This window comes from Pogoniulus pusillus, chromosome 5, assembly GCF_015220805.1.
Source record: "Pogoniulus pusillus isolate bPogPus1 chromosome 5, bPogPus1.pri, whole genome shotgun sequence".
NCBI classification, from domain to species: Eukaryota; Metazoa; Chordata; class Aves; order Piciformes; family Lybiidae; genus Pogoniulus; species Pogoniulus pusillus.
This window is the reverse complement of record NC_087268.1, coordinates 24,732,280-24,749,792: the sequence shown is the minus strand read 5'-3', so window position 1 is coordinate 24,749,792 and position 17,513 is coordinate 24,732,280. Positions and strand designations below refer to the sequence as shown.

At 36.5% G+C, this 17,513-nt stretch overlaps 1 protein-coding gene across 2 annotated transcripts in view; it reads right to left on the bottom strand.

Annotated features, from left to right (window-relative positions):
- The window catches only part of TMEM131 (transmembrane protein 131), a 97,110-nt gene that overhangs the window by 56,117 nt on the left and 23,480 nt on the right, over positions 1–17,513 (bottom strand). The window contains exons 3-4 of one of the 2 annotated variants that reach the window (XM_064143533.1): positions 7,001–7,041; positions 817–885 (exon numbers count right to left, since the gene is read on the bottom strand). In XM_064143533.1, the coding sequence (XP_063999603.1) occupies positions 817–885; positions 7,001–7,041 (110 nt within the window). The remainder of the gene's footprint in view (positions 1–816; positions 886–7,000; positions 7,042–17,513) is intronic. The other variant, XM_064143534.1, reaches the window with a different exon arrangement.

The window sequence follows — 17,513 nt, the reverse complement described above, 5'->3', positions numbered from 1 at the left end:
GCTTAAAACTGCATTACATAGCTTCCAAGGTGCTTGACACCTGCTGTTCATTCCCATAATACAGTTGAATTACTCAGCATTTCTTAGACTTGGCTCACTTCAATTTAAATATCCAAGTACAGACTTTAAACTGAACTTCACAGCTCCTTGTCTAAACATTTTCTACAACTGTTTTTGACATCTTACCCTATTTCTAATGAATCAGAAAATCATTTCTGCCTGAGATTAATACCTAAACTACAACAGATAAATTAATTACCATATACTGTGACCCAAAAAAAAACCCAAACAGAATGCATAATGAACCAAAATTTACCATAAAGATTCCCTATTTTAACTGAAAGAAGGGATCCCCCCAGCACAGTTTTGCATTTACTGCACAGACCTCTTCCTAAGTAAGAATTCTGCACAATAGCACTGTACTAGATCTACATTATTTCTCCAATGCTTTTCATTCATACAGGAAAAGCATACATATTTTGGCATTTCTGTAATGAGGTACATATTAATTTGGATCTATTTTCAGCAAGAAAAAAGAAAGCACCTTTGGAACATAACAGTACATTTAAAACTGTTTCTATTCTGCAAAGCAGCTGCACAAGCACCTAAAAAGTAAGTAAAACTACCTATGCTACCAAGACTAAAGCAGCTGAGGTTGCTACATGATGTTTGAGCACAACAGATCTCTGCTACAGGTAGGTTAACTATAATTAGAGACAATCTGTTAACACAATTCATGTATACAACATTCTCCACCAGTTTTAAATGCTCTTTTGAATCAGTTTAGTTAGACAAATAAAAGACTTTTCAACTTACTGTTCATGGAAATCCAGCATTGGTGGCTCAAACCGGAGAGGTCGGCAATTTCCCCGATACAGGGATACACTGCAAGAAAATCAAAATGTTGTAAAAGATACTGTTAATGATACATTTTTACACCCATGTTATTTCGGATTGCCCTTTCTTAGCAAAATGTTTGTTAACACTAATAAAGGAGCAACTACTTGAAAAGAAGAAACAGCCTGAAAAACTTGTCCAATCAGAACACCACAATTTGACCAGCCTCTTACATGATTGCGTCGTGTCACAAGATTCATGCAAGAATACGTATCTTCGAAATAAACATAATTGAAGCCGTAGTTTTCCTCTACATAGTGACAGCTAAGTGAAACAGTAAGCTAAAGAAGTTCACATAGTCTTTCATAGCAATATCCAAATATATTCCTCGATGTGTAATAGTAATTTACACATATCATCAAGTTTCTCTAGCTACACCTATACCTAGTGCATAACCAATCCTGGACCCATGTGATAATGGGAGAAAAGAGCCGACGTCTACACAGATAAAAGCTCCATGTCTGGAAGACAGTGACTTGTCTAGAAGCATTACTTAGCTTTGCCTATACTAACCTTCTACAGGCAGCTCCTTAGGAGAACGCTAGTAGATGCAGACTTAAACAGTCCAGCAGTGAAGACAAATAAGCATCTGGAAGCATTCTCTAATACTGTTTATTATTATTATCGGAACTAGTATATGGAACACAATCAACACTCCACAACATGAAGTGCAATAAAACAACACCAAAGCACAAAGCATTTTCACTGACTTCAACATTTTCTTATTCAGAATGATGTGACTGCGACCACACTGAAGTTCTTCTAATTCAGTAACATTTTACCAGTGAGACAATAACATGGAACAGGACAGACTAAAGAATGTCTCAAGAGCAATGGCTTCTGAATGGCTCAAGAGCACTAGCTTTCTTTTTTCTTCAAACACTGTTGTTACTGAAATTAAGTTAGTGCTCCTGATTTAGATCCTTGTTTTCTGCCTTTAAATCAGTCCTAGGTGCCCAAAGACAGAGCTGCAACCATGTGTCCAAGGTAAGCGAAGCTGCTCTACTAACCCAGCCAGGACAGTATAACCACACAGCTTTGTCTTAGTAGAGGGAAAGCCAGGAGATGGAAGATGCCATTGGACAGACACCTTATGAAAGCTAAACTCAAATTCCATTCAGCATACTTCTGGAAAAGCTAATTATTGATCAAAGAAAGATGTCTTTCCATAATCTAAAACCACTTCAATGAGGAAACTATTTACACAAATAAAAATTCAAGACTGGGGTATGAAACCTTAATTGCAGTCTCCAGTAGCACAGATCTGGCCAACAAGAAGAGTTTAACAAATCATCACTTTTTAAATTAAAAATACAATGTCTTAATGAATTGTTCTAGTACTCCACAACTGAATTTTCACACTTCCAATATAATACATGTGTAACGGGGAGATCTTTTCCTACTGAACAATTTACACCTAACTTTGGATGTCAAAGAATCTTCAATACTGCTTAAAGCTTAATCATTAAAAAGAGCTTTATCCAGATAAAAAGTAACATACTGCTGGGGCAAGAGTAGGCATAGCAGAGCTTTAGCATGTACACATGTGTGTGTTTGTAGGCACACATGCATGTATATATAGAGCACAGCACAAGAGAAGTGAAGATGTAAGACACTGTATTCAGATCTGCAGAAAACTACAATTCTTGCTGCTATTAAGTGCTGCTGTGACCCATTACAGTTGAGTAAGAGGGACCCTGGGCACACCTTTCTGTCAAGGTAATGCTAAAAAACAACTCATTTTTCAATAATGTATTTTCAAAATAGTTCTGTCAATTTCTTCAAATTTCAAAACTCAGAACACACCTTTTCCAAAAACTGGTAATTACTGCCAAAAAGATAAATCAATTCCTTTAAAGGAAAAGTTATTGGAAATATTTACAGTATTCAATAACCTGAAAATGAAAATATTTATTTCAAATGCATTGAAAATACAGTCCTGAAGAGTCAGGATATATATAATTCTCTACATACACAATTTAAATGTTTTCTCACACTGTGCAGCTACGTTATCTTGGATAGCAGTACCGACAACAGAGAAGTTTTAAAAGGGTAACATTTGGTAAAGGCAGCTAGCCCATAACAAATGCCAACTATTGTAATAAAAGCAACAACTCTAATAAATTTTAAAATGGGAATATGCAATATTAGAATTCCCAAACTTTGCCTACTGAAAGGCCCAACATGAGTCAGCTTGCAGCAGACTTACAGAATGATAATGTCTGCTCTCTTGGGCAGTTGCTCACTGAAGGCTGGATACACCCATGGGTAGGGCAGCTTTACAGCACAGTTACATTTAAGTTAATTACATGCACATAGAGCTATGGCTCCTGATCTTATATCAGAATGTAAACATTTTTCTTTCCATATCTCTCCAAATTTTCTTACTTTCCAAGTCACAAACAACACGAAAAGAAAAAGATGCATCCGAATGACAGAGGACTACTAACATCTGCGACAAGCTCCAGCAAAACAAGAATCAGCTCAGTTATCTGAACTCATGAAGTTTCAGGAATGACTAGTTCCTGGCAATGACTTAATGACACTTTTTCCCTTCTGCAAGAATTCTGATTTTAGAATGAGACTATGCATGGTCCCTGTACAATCATCACCATATCATGCTGTATGTCATCCAAATGAGAGGACATTAATCTCAACTACTACACTGCTACTAACTAAAAGCAACCTACTACCAGATGCTATTCATGGAAGCGCAACTTTCTATGTCATTAAGTTTAGCCACAGATGAAGTTACAAAGACAGTCAAAATATCAATGCCTGGAAAGACTATTTGCTGTGCATGTCCATCTGTGCTGAGACAGTTTTCACCCAAGGACATTCTGCTGCACTTCCGTAATGCTTCACCGTTTATCACAGAGTACTAGGCACTCAATTTTAAGTAATCTGTGCACGTCTCTGCATTTGGAAGTGAAGAAAATGCTTGTCAAACAGTATTTAAAGATTTCTGCAAAATTGGGTAGTAACTGTTCCTCTGTATCCTCACTTTACCTTTTTAGCTGTTCTGGGATTTCTGGAGGTGGTCTATGCTCGGTGGAATCTTATCTGTACCATCTGTAAATGCTACTGTGGAAAATTCAAATCTAAGAATTACTCTACATGTGTTTTTCCCACATTAATTAATCAGTTGCTTAATGCAGTTTACTTCCTTTCCTTTGCCATAAAGTGCCAAGAAATAAAGACACTGGCATTAAAACATCAAATAGCAAGAGAATTATTTTATCTATCAACACAAACTTTTAGAAAGCTACTACTTTGCTTTAAAAAAAAAGGAAGTGTGTCCAAAAATAAAAATGACAAATAGACCAATACCTCTCAGTGGCTACTCTTCATGCCAGAACATCCTTTAGAGAGCCATCTCAAATATACAACTTTTTTGGCTAAAAGAAAAGTAACCAATCACGTGCCCCATGACTTGTCAATATTAAAAATAAAGCTTTCATTTTTTTTGTTAAAATCCTTCTAGAAATACAGGTATTAAACACAGCCTCAGTGGGAAAGCAAACTCCCACAAAACATTTGACGGCTTTTGGTATTTGGCAGTAGCCACTGCTATATGTGCAGATGAACAGAAAGCCTGGTAACAATTTTTTTTCATAAACTACACCCAGCTATTGGCTGGCTCAACTGTGCCAACATTAAGCCTGTATCAGGAAAACATACCCATGATGATATCAGATATTCAACTTCAAAGTTGAATCAGAAAGTGTTGTCTACGGAAAGGGTGGGGAAAGAACAGGGAGAAGCTTGGATAAGTTCACTGTAACCTGACCAGGGCAAGAACAAAACAAAATTAAATGGCCATCTTGTTTCACTCCTTTCAATTAGTCTTAAAACACAGATCAAAGAACTAAATAAACTGTGCAGGATGGAAAGAAGTATCTGCAAGACATAACATGAAGGAGAGATTATAAACCCTAGTAAGGACAATGAAAGACAAGTCATCTAGGGAAGTTAAGCATGTGGACAGGGAACCAAGAGTTTTTAACACCACTGAAAACAAAACACTCCCCCCCCAACAAAACAAAAAACCCACAAACAACCAACACCACAAAATAACCTAAGAAATACTTGAATGAACAATTTTCGTACTTGCAATCTGATTGATAAACTGCAGTGCACAGCTACAGCTGTTGAAGTTCCTGTCCAAAGCTGTGTCCACTAACATTTCATAATCTCCTAACTGCTCATGGAAGAAATCAACAAACATCTACTGCACAACAGCTGCATTTCACAACCCATGTACGAACCCATCACTACCATGCACCTGAGCTACAGACACACATACCTTCTCTTTCACAGGAGAGAATCCTGGGAAGCAAGGACAAGTAAACAGCTGGGGTAATAGCATCTTAAACCACCCGTGTTGTTTGTAAGTTATGAATGACCAAAAATCCAGCTGATTTAATATTACATACCTTGGCAAGGAAGAACACAATGACTACTTATTAGCTTAAGCTACCTGGCTTACAGAAATGGAATTTTTTGAAGTTAATATATGTTACACAGTGGTGTAACTAATTTGCTTTGTTATTCCAGAAGCATTAAGAATTATCTATTTATCTCTCCACATACAAAAGAAAATTAGTAATGAAATTAAACAGACTCTTTTACTGCTGTGGAAAGTCTCAGTGCACTACATGATAATGAGTGCAGGGTTTCATATGGGCAGTTTAAGACAGCAAAATGGTGATAACAAATTGAAGTGCATCATTTAAATTTGAGCTTAAAAAAAAAAAATGGTTTTATATTGACCCAAATGTTATTATTTATACAATTACAGCACAAATCAGGAAAATTAAATTCAAATAATTCTAAATGCATGGTAACTTTACATGTGGTAATTCATTGTATCACAAGATAGTTACACACACAAAGGTATATATGTGGTAGGTCTAAACGGTTAACAGATGAGCCAGTACTGGATACATCTTTGGAAAGGATTATTTATGGGATTAGTTTAGTGAAATGCATATTTTGTTTGCTTAATGCAATTTTAATAGACAAGGAGAAAACAGACCGTTTAGCAAAAGCATGAGGTGGGAAGTTCAGTTTGAGGGACTACAAAAATGAGAAATAAATGGGCAGAAGTCCTGGAGCCTTGACTGCTGGGGAAGGGAAATGAAGGCAGGTCAAGTAAGGCAAAGCATCACAGTGTTTCAAACTTTATGCAGAAGGACTAAACAAAAATTAACTAAAAAGCAAAAAGGAAGCTTGCATAACACACATTTGATAAAATTCACATTAGTGTAATACATAAATCGCCTCAAGCTTTAGATCAAAACAAGAACTGTCTTATTTCAATACACAGAATCATAGAATGGTTTGTGTTGGAAGAGACCCCAAAGACACCTACGTAATCTAACATAAACTCTTTTACACCATCACAATAAAGATAATGGGAATTTGTGTGTTAATTTTATCTGAAGTGAAACACCTGACACATCCTTATAAGATTCTTCAGCACCTTCATGTTCACTTTTTCCTTCTCTGAAGCCTTGAATACTTAGAAACCTAGTATTAGGCAAGCCAAACTCTAGATTATGTTCATACAACTCAAGGAGATTTACACTGCAACATTTAAATCAGTGTCTCATGAGAAGGCAGTGGACACTGGTGGCAAGTGACATAAACAGGAGCAAAACTTTTAATTGTAGACTGAAAAATGCTGCCTTTCTCCCCCTGCCCCCCAGATTTTTTTCAAAACTTCATGCAAAGAGAATGCAATGAATGGACAGGAGGCAGAAAAGAATTTATCAAAAGTTTTTTCTTCAAAAGGACACCAAGAACTTTTGAAGCACCCTTTCCTCAATAAAACTTCAGTGAAATTATACAATTATCTACAAGTAGTCTTAGCTCACTTCATTTTTATTTACACAGAACTTCTCTGTGTTATTTATTACAAGGTGAATTAAAGATTTCTTATTTCACATGTGAGGTGATATTAAAACATGTTTTACTTTTTGTTTTATTTCCTGTGTATTAGACAATATATTTATACAGTAAAATTTTACTACTCTTAGAAAAAACATCACAGATCTTACAATATGAAGGCTGTACTAAACTGTTAGAAAATCATGCTTACCTTTTCTGTTGATATGAACTGAGGCCTATGGCTGTCTCAGTCTGTAAAAGAAAAAAAAAACAAAAAACAAACACAACACAAACCAAATTAAAATTTAACTGACAGCATTATACTTTGGTGGGGGAGGAAGGGGGGGAGGAGGAGGGAACCACAAACAACCCAAACCAGCAAATGTAACAAGTTAGTAGATCAGATCTTGAAAGACACGAGGAAAAATTTTGATCTGGAACAGAAAAATGCAAGCTGGCTTTTTCCAACTACTTAAAGAAATTAAGCTGCTATCACAAGACTGTTTGGCCTTGGACAACAACTTTAGATATTTTGAGCAGTAAGAATTCTGACAAACTGTAAGACAAGCACTAACATAACAACTTAAAAATTGAGAGAAGGAAGTCCAGAAAATTATAACATTGTAGGGAGCAAAAGAAAACTGTAGTATAGACATAAAAAACAAATTATGAAGTGAAGCACATAAACCAAATAACATTCAAGCAATTATCTCATGAGTGTAATTTAATGTACTAGAAAACAAAGAACACTATAATTGCAGTTTGATTAGGAAACTTCATCTCATTTCTTGCTAATTATCTATTCTAGCCTCTATTATTCATACCTTTGCTACTACTCTGCTGGACATTACTGTTAATTGTCTGAAAAGTAGCAGGTTAGGTTGGCTAGGAACTTCCAAGTAGTTTAGTCTAACTGGTTTACAAGTATGAAATATCCTCCTGATGCAGCCAGCATTAAAATACACATGATTTTGAAAAAAAATTGTCTTCCCACAGGATTGGAGGATTAAATTGAGGATTTCAGCCCATCTCAAAGAAATTTAATGGCCCAGACAAGTATTTCTCTTACAGGAGAGCAGGAAGAAAGCTTGCCTGTGTGATAAGGTCTATGGTGCACCTTGACTCATCTGACGCTGCTCAGCTCTAGTTTAAAGGATGCAATTTGTTCAGCAGTGGAATGCAAATTTTTCATATCTTATTTCAGAACTTTTGAAAAAAAAAAATCAATCCCTTGTCCAGGCAATTCACTGAACTTTATTTCAATGACAAATTATATTTTCTTTGTTTTTCCTAAGATAAAAGTTGTTTGGGCTTTTGTTTGCTTGTTTTTTTTCCTTTATTATCTTTACTTAAGAATTCCTCTAGTAAAAGAATCTGTATTTTATTTTGCCTTTGTGAGACACTTACTTGAGATTTTATAACTACTACTGTTAAATCTCTTAGTCCACAACCATTAATGTTTGATTAATTTCAAGGATATATTCTAGACTGTAAATCTAAGTTGCATTTCAGATTTGAAAATTAAGTAATTTCACTTATTGAGCCTTCAATATATATATAAATAAAGCAAAACATTGAATATTTTAAACCAAAGTTAATCTGTTTGTAACTGAAAGATTTACTTGCAATTTTGAATGTCTAGCCAGAGCACCAATTAGCATTTTTGCTTTAAAACCTCAGAAATAAAAGGAAGGTGCAGAAAGAAAGGATTCACATGAAATAGCACTTTGCTATGAATGGTAGAGTTTTCCCCTCTCTGAAGAGAATACTAACAGAGAAGGTGTTGTTTGATATTCCTAATTTTATTATAATTTAAAAATTAGTAAGTTTTTAAACTCAGCAAGCTTTCAATCAAGTTTATGTATGACATTTGTACTGTAATTAGGAAACAAGGGTGTCTCATATTTTTCATTAAAGTACACTGACTTGCAAATGTTTCCATTAAATTTTCCTAGCTAAGTTATACTACTCACATCCTGACAAACTTAGTTCAGCTTCTTAATTTCTGATGTCATCCTTCAATTTCTAGTTCTTGTATGATATAAACAAATACTTATAACCTGCTGTGAATAGTTTAATAGCAAGAGAAACTCAATTAAAATGAAATAAGTTAAAATCCTTTTTAGCTAACTAGTGAATGTTTAAAATACAAACTGATTTGTATCTAAACACTTCCTATGAAGTACTGCCTAATAAAAATATCTGATTAGCTCTCAAGCCTGAGAATTTAATCAGAAGGGGAAAAAATCCCAACCGAACAAAAATCCAAACCAGAACAGGTCTCCATTTCTTAGTTTCCATTTACAGTGGAAAGATAACAGCTAAGTCTCCAGTTTTGAACTGCCACCCATTAACATCTCGACTTAAAGACAGGTAGGAAACTGAATCAAAGTGAATCAGCTGGATGTATTTTCTCCCCATTCAAAAGGACTTGTGCTGTCAAAAGCTGGTTTCACACATCATGCAAGCACTTGTTCAAAGCATCAAGCCAGCGATTTCCTCTAGTTCACATGATTTTATAACCTCTGAAGAAAAATACATATTCAGCATTTAAATGGTTTTAATAAGCTTCTGCTAGTTATAATTATGCATTATTCGTATCTGCTTCTCTAATATAAACCTGACAACCATGAATCATTGTCTGTCTTTCCGATTTTCTTGGGTTTAAAATTCTTATCTATGTAACTCTTGCCTACAGCTTGCAGATGTACCCATTCTCTCTAAAAGCAGATTAGACCACACCTGGCTTTGAGGGGGCTGTGCAAGAGATGCTGCACAGCCTACTCAGTAGAAACAGATTAGCGCCTGCTCGTAAGAACCAAGAGCATTATTCACTACAATTAAGTATAACTTTCATGAACTGATTTTGCTTTAGAAACTGCCACAGTTTAGTTCTAAATCTGCTGATATCATTCAAAACTATCCTGCTTTATGCCAGCTTCAAAATGAAAGTGCTGGCTGGAGAAAAGTATTATGGGGCTTGAAGTTCAGACTGTAAAATGAGAGGCTTCATGTTCCAATTTCTGCTTTGGGTTCTGGGCGTGGGCTCTTTTCCACAGGGATGGCAGCAAGACAGGTGGGAGCTGTTCAGCTCACTGTTCTCTGCTTTACGCTGGGGGGTGTTCTGAATTTTGCTGTGCTTTCTCTGCAAACAGGCTAAGCTAGGGTAATTGTGCATTATGTTATCTCATTTATATTAAACTCTTTATCTCAATTCTTTATCTCAACCCATTTTTTGTGAGTGTGTTACTTTTCTCTCAAAAATGTTGAGGGTGCACTCGATTCCTGTCAGCAATATGGATGCAGATGACACCAAGCTCCATGGCAGAGTTGACTTGCTAGAGGGCAGGGATGCCATCCAGAGGGACCTAGTCAGGCTGGAGAGGTGGGCCCAGGCCAACCCCATGAAATTCAACAAGGCCAAGTGTAAGGTCCTGCATCTGGGTCAGCACAATCCTAAGCACAGATACAGGCTGAATAGCAAATGGCTGGCGAGCAGCCCTGAGGAAGAAGGACCTGGGGGTCTTGGTTGATGAAAAGCTCAACATGAGCCAGCAGTGTGCATGTGCAGCCCAGAGAGCAACTTGGTCTGCATCAAGAGAAGCATGGGCAGCAGGGCAAGGGAGAGGATTCTGCCCCTTTACACTGCTCTCATCAGATCCCACCTGGAATACTGTGTACAGTTCTGGAGCCCCCAACAAAAGAAGGACATTGAACTGTTGGAGCAAATCCAGAGGAAGGCCACAAAGATGATCAGAGGGCTGTAGGACCTCTGCTGTGAGGACACGCTATGAGAGTTGGGGGTCTTCATCCTGGAGAAGAGAAGGCTTCAAGAAGACCTTAGAGTAGCCTTCCAGTATCCAAAGAGGGCCTACAGGAAGGCTAGGGAGGGACTGTTTACAAGGTCTTGTGTGCTAGTTTGACAGGATGAGGGGTAATGGGTTTAGACTGGGAGAAGGGAGATGTTAGGAAGAAGTTGCACAGGTTGCCCAGGGAGGCTGTGGATGCTCCCTCCCTGGAGGTGTACAAGGCTAGGTTAGATGAGGCCTTGAGTGACCTGTTCTAGTGGGAGGGGTCCCTGCCTATGCAAGGGGTTGGAACTAGATGATCTTTGAGGACACTTCCAACCTAAACCATTCTATGATTGTATGAGTCTGTGTTGGGAAACAGGTGGGTTAACCCATTAATCTGTCATAACTAAGCCATTAAATTACTAACAGTTACCTGACAGAAAATGAATCTATCAGGTTCAGGTCTTATGACAGGACAACCAAAATAACCATTACCAGCACTGACCCTACCTTGACAACTACCTTTGACTCTATTAAGAGAACATAATCTTTTACAATTTTTAATTATTCACTAGAGAAAATTGCTATCTACACTCTTAAGCATTGTAATTGCCAGTCAGTACCTCTAATAGTCTTGGTTTAAGATCTCACCCAGGCCAACCTTTAGACAGCAAGCACTGGTGATCAAATTTAACTCCAGAAAAATACAGAAACCAACAGAAATACACATAATTGACCACAGCTGAACTACTACATAGCCATGCTTGTAATTAACTGTTGGGAGTTAAATGGCTGATTGTAAATGCAAGTTTTCCCTCCTGTGTTCTGAAATTAGAGATTTTCTATGAAGATACCAGTCTAATATTTGTACATAAAGTTTAAAATCACAAATCACTTTGGTAGGACATTCTATGTCTCAAATATATTTAAGAGGAAAATTCACTGGAGATCTATGCTTATAACAAAAAGCTTGGGTTTTTGCTTTCTGATGTCTATTAAACAAGACCAAAATGACAAATACATTCTAATGGCACTTTTTGTGTTTTCAGAAGGTTGTTTGCTTGTTCTTTTGTTTATAGGTCTTGGCGGATATTTTGTTGTTTGAGTTTTGGTTTGTTTTTTATAGACTTTTTTGTTGTGGTTTTTTTTTTTTCTTCATGTTTTGTTTCTTTTTTTTTTTAAATTAGGGTCAATCAAGAGCAAAGTAACAGCATACCAACTCCAGCAGCTCATCAACCATAGCATCATGGAACTAAACCAAAAATAATTCTCACGTGGCAGTTTCTATAATTACCACTTTTTATTACACGTCGATCTTTATAGTTGTGCAGTAAACAAAAACATACAAATGTGTCCAGCTACATGTTCTAAATTCTTTTCATTTGATCTTCTAGTAAAGTTGTGGACCTGCTGTGCTATAGTCTGGTGTGCTATTTTTCCTGTGTGACTGCATAGAACTGTCAGTCATAAACACCAGGAACTAAAATTATGTACTAGAACAGTCTACTATTTAAAGTGTACATTTTGCTGAGTACTGTCAGTTTATCAGATAAAGAGAAGTAGATTTATGCTCTTTACTAAATACAGTTGATTCTTTTCTCCTGTAAAGGACACATCTGTAATAGAGTAGCACTAGCAAAATAAGATTTATAGGAAAATGTTATTAAAATTTTGTCTGTATGGGAAGGAGTATAACAAATACTACCTTGCAAAGTACAGATCAAGAAGGTAGCTTTAGGTGCACTATTAATATTTCAAGACACACAATAAGCTAAGTTACACAGAAAAAAACCTCAGTTCAATTAATTCCCTGATCCAACTGCCTACCTCACAAAAAAGATTAAGGCCAGCACAAAAGAAACAGTAGAAATACACAACTGAGAGGGGAAAATAGTCAGGAGAGGTAAAAAACCATCCCTTTTAGCAGTAGCGGGAGGGTGTTACATTGCTTCCAGACAAAAGACTGAATTCAAGCCTTGGAGACAAGATAATTTTTTTAAACTTTTTTTTTTTTTTTAATTTGAAATAGCATGTGCATTTAGGCTGTTGCTACTAACAGTTGCTTGCCTTATCTCTTATATAACCCCAAAAAGGATTTAACTAAAAAGACAACGCACACACAGTGACAAGCAGTCACAAAACTTTGATGCAGTCAGATAGTACCAATTTTAAAACTTACAACAATTTCTCCCTCATATCCTCAAGAAAGATTTCACAGAGAAACCATACCTGAAAGCACACCTAACAAATTCAGGAGAGTTGTGGAATGATACCAGACAGCAATCTTGCACACATGGCGAATGAAACCCGACACTTCATAGTCTGAAACTGGTGTCTAATACCTACTCATAGTTGATAACCTTATCCAGAAACAAACCCCAAAAATCCCACCAACAACTGCTCAAAAACCAAAGGTTCATGTGTCACTAGAGTGTTATAATAGCTATTCTTCCTTTCTTGGTAAAAGGTCAAATTACCTAGCACTACATTCAGTCATCTAAACATAGGCATCTGTTGCCATTCCAGATTAATGTCCTAGGGCAACTTGCCTGGTCTCAGATTGACATCCCGAAGGGCACACAGTTCCTCCTATGCCCTGTGCCAATATCTGCCAGATCCATGTAGCTATCCAGAATACCCCAGGGCATCTCAAATAGCACTGGTTACCTATGTTTAAGCAACTGAATTAAAGTCCATGGACAGCATTGAAGCCTTTTTAATTAAGAGCTGAGGTTTCTCAACACACAATCTTAGTAAAATTCTCAAACCCCAGAGCTTTCTGTATTCCTACACAGGAGTACACTGATTTAAAAGACTCTTTCAGGCTGAAAAACTCTTTCAGAACAATCTATATATTGTTGCTTTACAGTAAGGCTGGTTCTTCATTGTAGAAAAGTTAATGTGCTGTTTGCAACTATATGTTGAAAGACAGCTACAAAACCGTTAAGTATTGTGCAGCTAAAATCTTCATTGTTGCGTTCATGAGCTTTATGCTAATAAATAAGATAAACATGAATTAACAGCTTGCCTGAGGTAACAAAAAAAAAAAGAATGCTGTAATCGAAAAGGTCGCTGAAAATGGACTGAACTGAGTCATTCTTGTCATGCTCTTTCATGACCCAAATTCACACAAGGAAACAAAAACATCATTTGACTTAGCTGATGCAACACATGCTGTTGACACTGGCTTTGCCAGAGTCACTCCTGGGCATTAATTAATTATTTTAAAACTAAAACCTAGGAATAACAATGCTTCATGCACAAGAAGAAGAATCTGCAATTTTTTTCTGAACAGCAGGACATTAGCTGCTCACAAGCAATGGCAATAAACCAGGATGGCTTTTATTCTTTTATAAAACATTGGAAGGAAGCTTCAGAAGTTATCTTGTCAACTCTTGCTAAGGGAAGGTGTATATAGTGCAGGTTATTCACAGGTTTGGGCCACTGAATTCCAGATATCTCCAAAAAAGGAAATTCTACAACTCTGAGTAATCTGGTCAAGTGTTATGATCAACCTCAAATTTAAAATTTGTTTTTCTTACATGGGTTTGGGATGTGCCATGCTGAAATTTGTGTCCAAAGCCTCTCATCTTTTCACTGTGCACAATGAAAAAAATCTCTCTTACCAACTGTCTACAGTAATTAGCTTTTTCCTCTTTGTCTCCCCTTTCAAAGGCTGGAAGAAAACATATCCTAATCTGAGAAGCATCCCAGATCCCTGATCACACTGGTATCCCTCTGCTGTGCTTACTCCAGCATGTCTCCTTTGTACCGGGTAGTTCAAATAGGACACAGAACTCCAGCCACAGTCCTACAAGTAAATAAGGGGGAAATCACATCCCATATTTTCTGGCTCCACATCTGCTTGCACAGTTCAGTAGGTTGGCAGCCTTTTTCGCTACAAGGGCACACAATAAGCTTACATTCAACCTCTTGCCTAACAGGCCTCTGATGGGTCTTTCTGCAGTGCTGCTATCTAGCCAGCCACTGCTCAGTTTGTCCTGCTGCACTGGTTTATTCCCTCTCATGTGCACGACCTGCATTTGACTTAACTGAATGTCATAAGGTTCCTGTCTCTGAAACACAGCTCTGCCTTGCAGTGTATGAACTACTTTGTCCAATTCAGTAGCATTCACGAATGTACTCTATACTGTCATAGAGGCTACTAATGAAGACATCAAATAGCATGGCCTTTGCTACCAAGCTCCATTGTGGATAACTGACTGCCAGTTGAACTTTGTTCTGTAAAGTACACCCATCAAGATCAATGGTCCAGCAATTTTATTGCTCAGTTATGCAGTCTGTATCTTAGCAGTTTGGCAATATGGATATAAATGTAGATCACATCAAACTGCTTTAAAAATATGAAAATTCAATGTAATAAAATACACTAAACCTTTACACCCTAAAAACATTGTTGCTGATACAGAACTGAAAGGTTGCCAATTCTGCTAAGATTCATCTTTACTGTGCCATATGGAATGAAATATAGATCATACAGGAAATATTAAAATACTTCCAGTAAGTGATCAGCATTGACAATTCCCACGTCTCTAACTCAGTCCCATAGCTTTCTCATTGCAAAGCCATCACAAGTCATGGCAACAAACATGGTAGATATATATATTAAGTATATATAACCATACAGGTTTTTTTTTTCCTCTATTTTAGCTACTCTGCAAACCAGTAACTATCAGTAAATGATTTTCAGGAGTCCACCTGCAAAAAAGGCATTTCATACACTTAAGATTATTGCAACCAGGATAAACGTAGTGATTCACATTAAGAGAATTTAACAAAGACTCTTCACAGTTTCCTTTTCCATTGCAGGATATGTTACTTTAAAAATACAACTACATAAGCAGAAGTACTTCCCAAACTACCTAAGTAGTACTTTCCAAACATATCACCTGAATATATGATTGCTCACTGTAAAATAGTGTCTTCAAACACACTGTGTAGGAAAACACACAAGGCAATAGCTCTCACTATAAAGACAATGACTCAAGAAACAGCCTTTTATGAACTAAATGCAAATGAAAACTTTGCTCTCAAAAATATATTTGACTCTCCTGTTCACTTTTCAAACTAAAGCCATAAAAAATGAGACTGCATGTTGGCTTCACATGAAAGGATAAATTTAAAGTAACAGTTGTAGTGTATTTCAGCACTCCTAATGTTTGCAAATGACATCACTGGCAGGGGTTGAAGCATCCGTTAGGTCTGGACAAGGGTTCAATCAGGACACATGGAGGAGATGCCTGACAACGACATGAAGTGCAGCTGAAGGAGAGCCCAAATCTAAAACTAGGAGTAACTGACTGAGCAAGAGTATACAAAAGACAAGAATGCACCTGGAGAGCATAGTGACATACAAACTATATAAGCAACAAAATCACATCAAAAATTTACAACTAATTTTGGAAATTACTAAACCAATTGTTATTACATAGGGAACTGATTAATCTGTCCATTCTCAAGGTCTCAGAGTACTAGTGTCCTGATTAAATGCTATGCTAAGCAACAAAAAACAGCTTGGGCAATAAACAGTTAAGTACTTAACACAACTTGTGGAAGTTACTTCTCCAGAGGTTTTAGGAAAAGTCAAGCATCATCCATCTACACACAACACTACCTGAAGAAAGAGCTAAGTAAGCTCCTGAGGCCCATTCCAACCAAACATATCTGTGACCTGAAATGCCAATTATATAGACATCTGAAAAGTGCTTGCTATTGAAGAAAATAACTCAAACCCTACACTGCATTGAGTAATGGATGATTTCCACTAATACAATTCTTATCCTGTGTTCAGATTCCAATACTTCAGTAAGTTCTTTATTAACAGAACTGTTCATTTGAAGAATAGACACAATAAAAAATTTCTCTCATTACTGTAATTTAATCCAAAAGTAGCATACAAATATTTAGATATAAACTCCGAATCTTAATATGTATGCTGAAGAATTAAAAATCTCACTTTTACTTTAAGACAGAGGGCAAAGCTATGTGAAGTGACACTTTCTCATCAACATACTGAAAGCTCATACCCAAAAAGTACAGTCTCTGCTAGAATGAATTAGAAATTTTCATTGCCAGTGTATTTTCACTAAGTGCAAGGGTTTTTTACTTATATATTTCAAGATTCATGCTCCTTCAATAAATGGTTTACATTAACATGGTCAACCCAAATTTTCCAAAACATTTAATTTCTTTTTAACAACAAAAGTCTTAAATGTGATTGAAAGACAAAGGAGTATTTCACTGATAGTACATAGTCCAAATAAATACAAAATCCAGCATAGACAGATCATACTCTGACTGGAGGGAGGAGGTAGGAATCCCTAATGCTTATATTACATAAGGCTCAGCATTTAAGTAGCCTTACTTGTAAAGCAACTGCTTCAGTCAAGAAAAATAGACTAAACTGCAGATGCATTTGACACAAATAATCCATTAACTATTTATTGCTTAAATTAAAAAATACTAAAAACATCACCTGAAGATAATATAACATTGCTCAATAATGAAAATTTACAGAAAGCCTGAAACATTCAATGAAACATTACAATAGGTTTAAAACTTTGGCAACTGTTCACACCATGTAACTCTGTTTCTGCACCAATGTGTTTACTTTTGGTTTACTGTTTAATTGTAGTAAGTAGTCACATGAGATCATCATATTAAAAACTGCAGGTAAGTAACCAAATAAACTGCTAGAGAAAACATGCTGTATCATTCCCATCAAAATAAACTGATTTTGATTATTTTGGCATTTTTAACCCAAGAACCACAACCATAATATAAAATGCTTGAACCTGTTATTAGAAATTGTGTCTATTTAAATCAAATATCCTACAGCGTATTGCAAATGGCAGCCAAATGCAATCTACAACTTCCACAGCAACATTCAGAACTGCTTGACTTTGACCATAA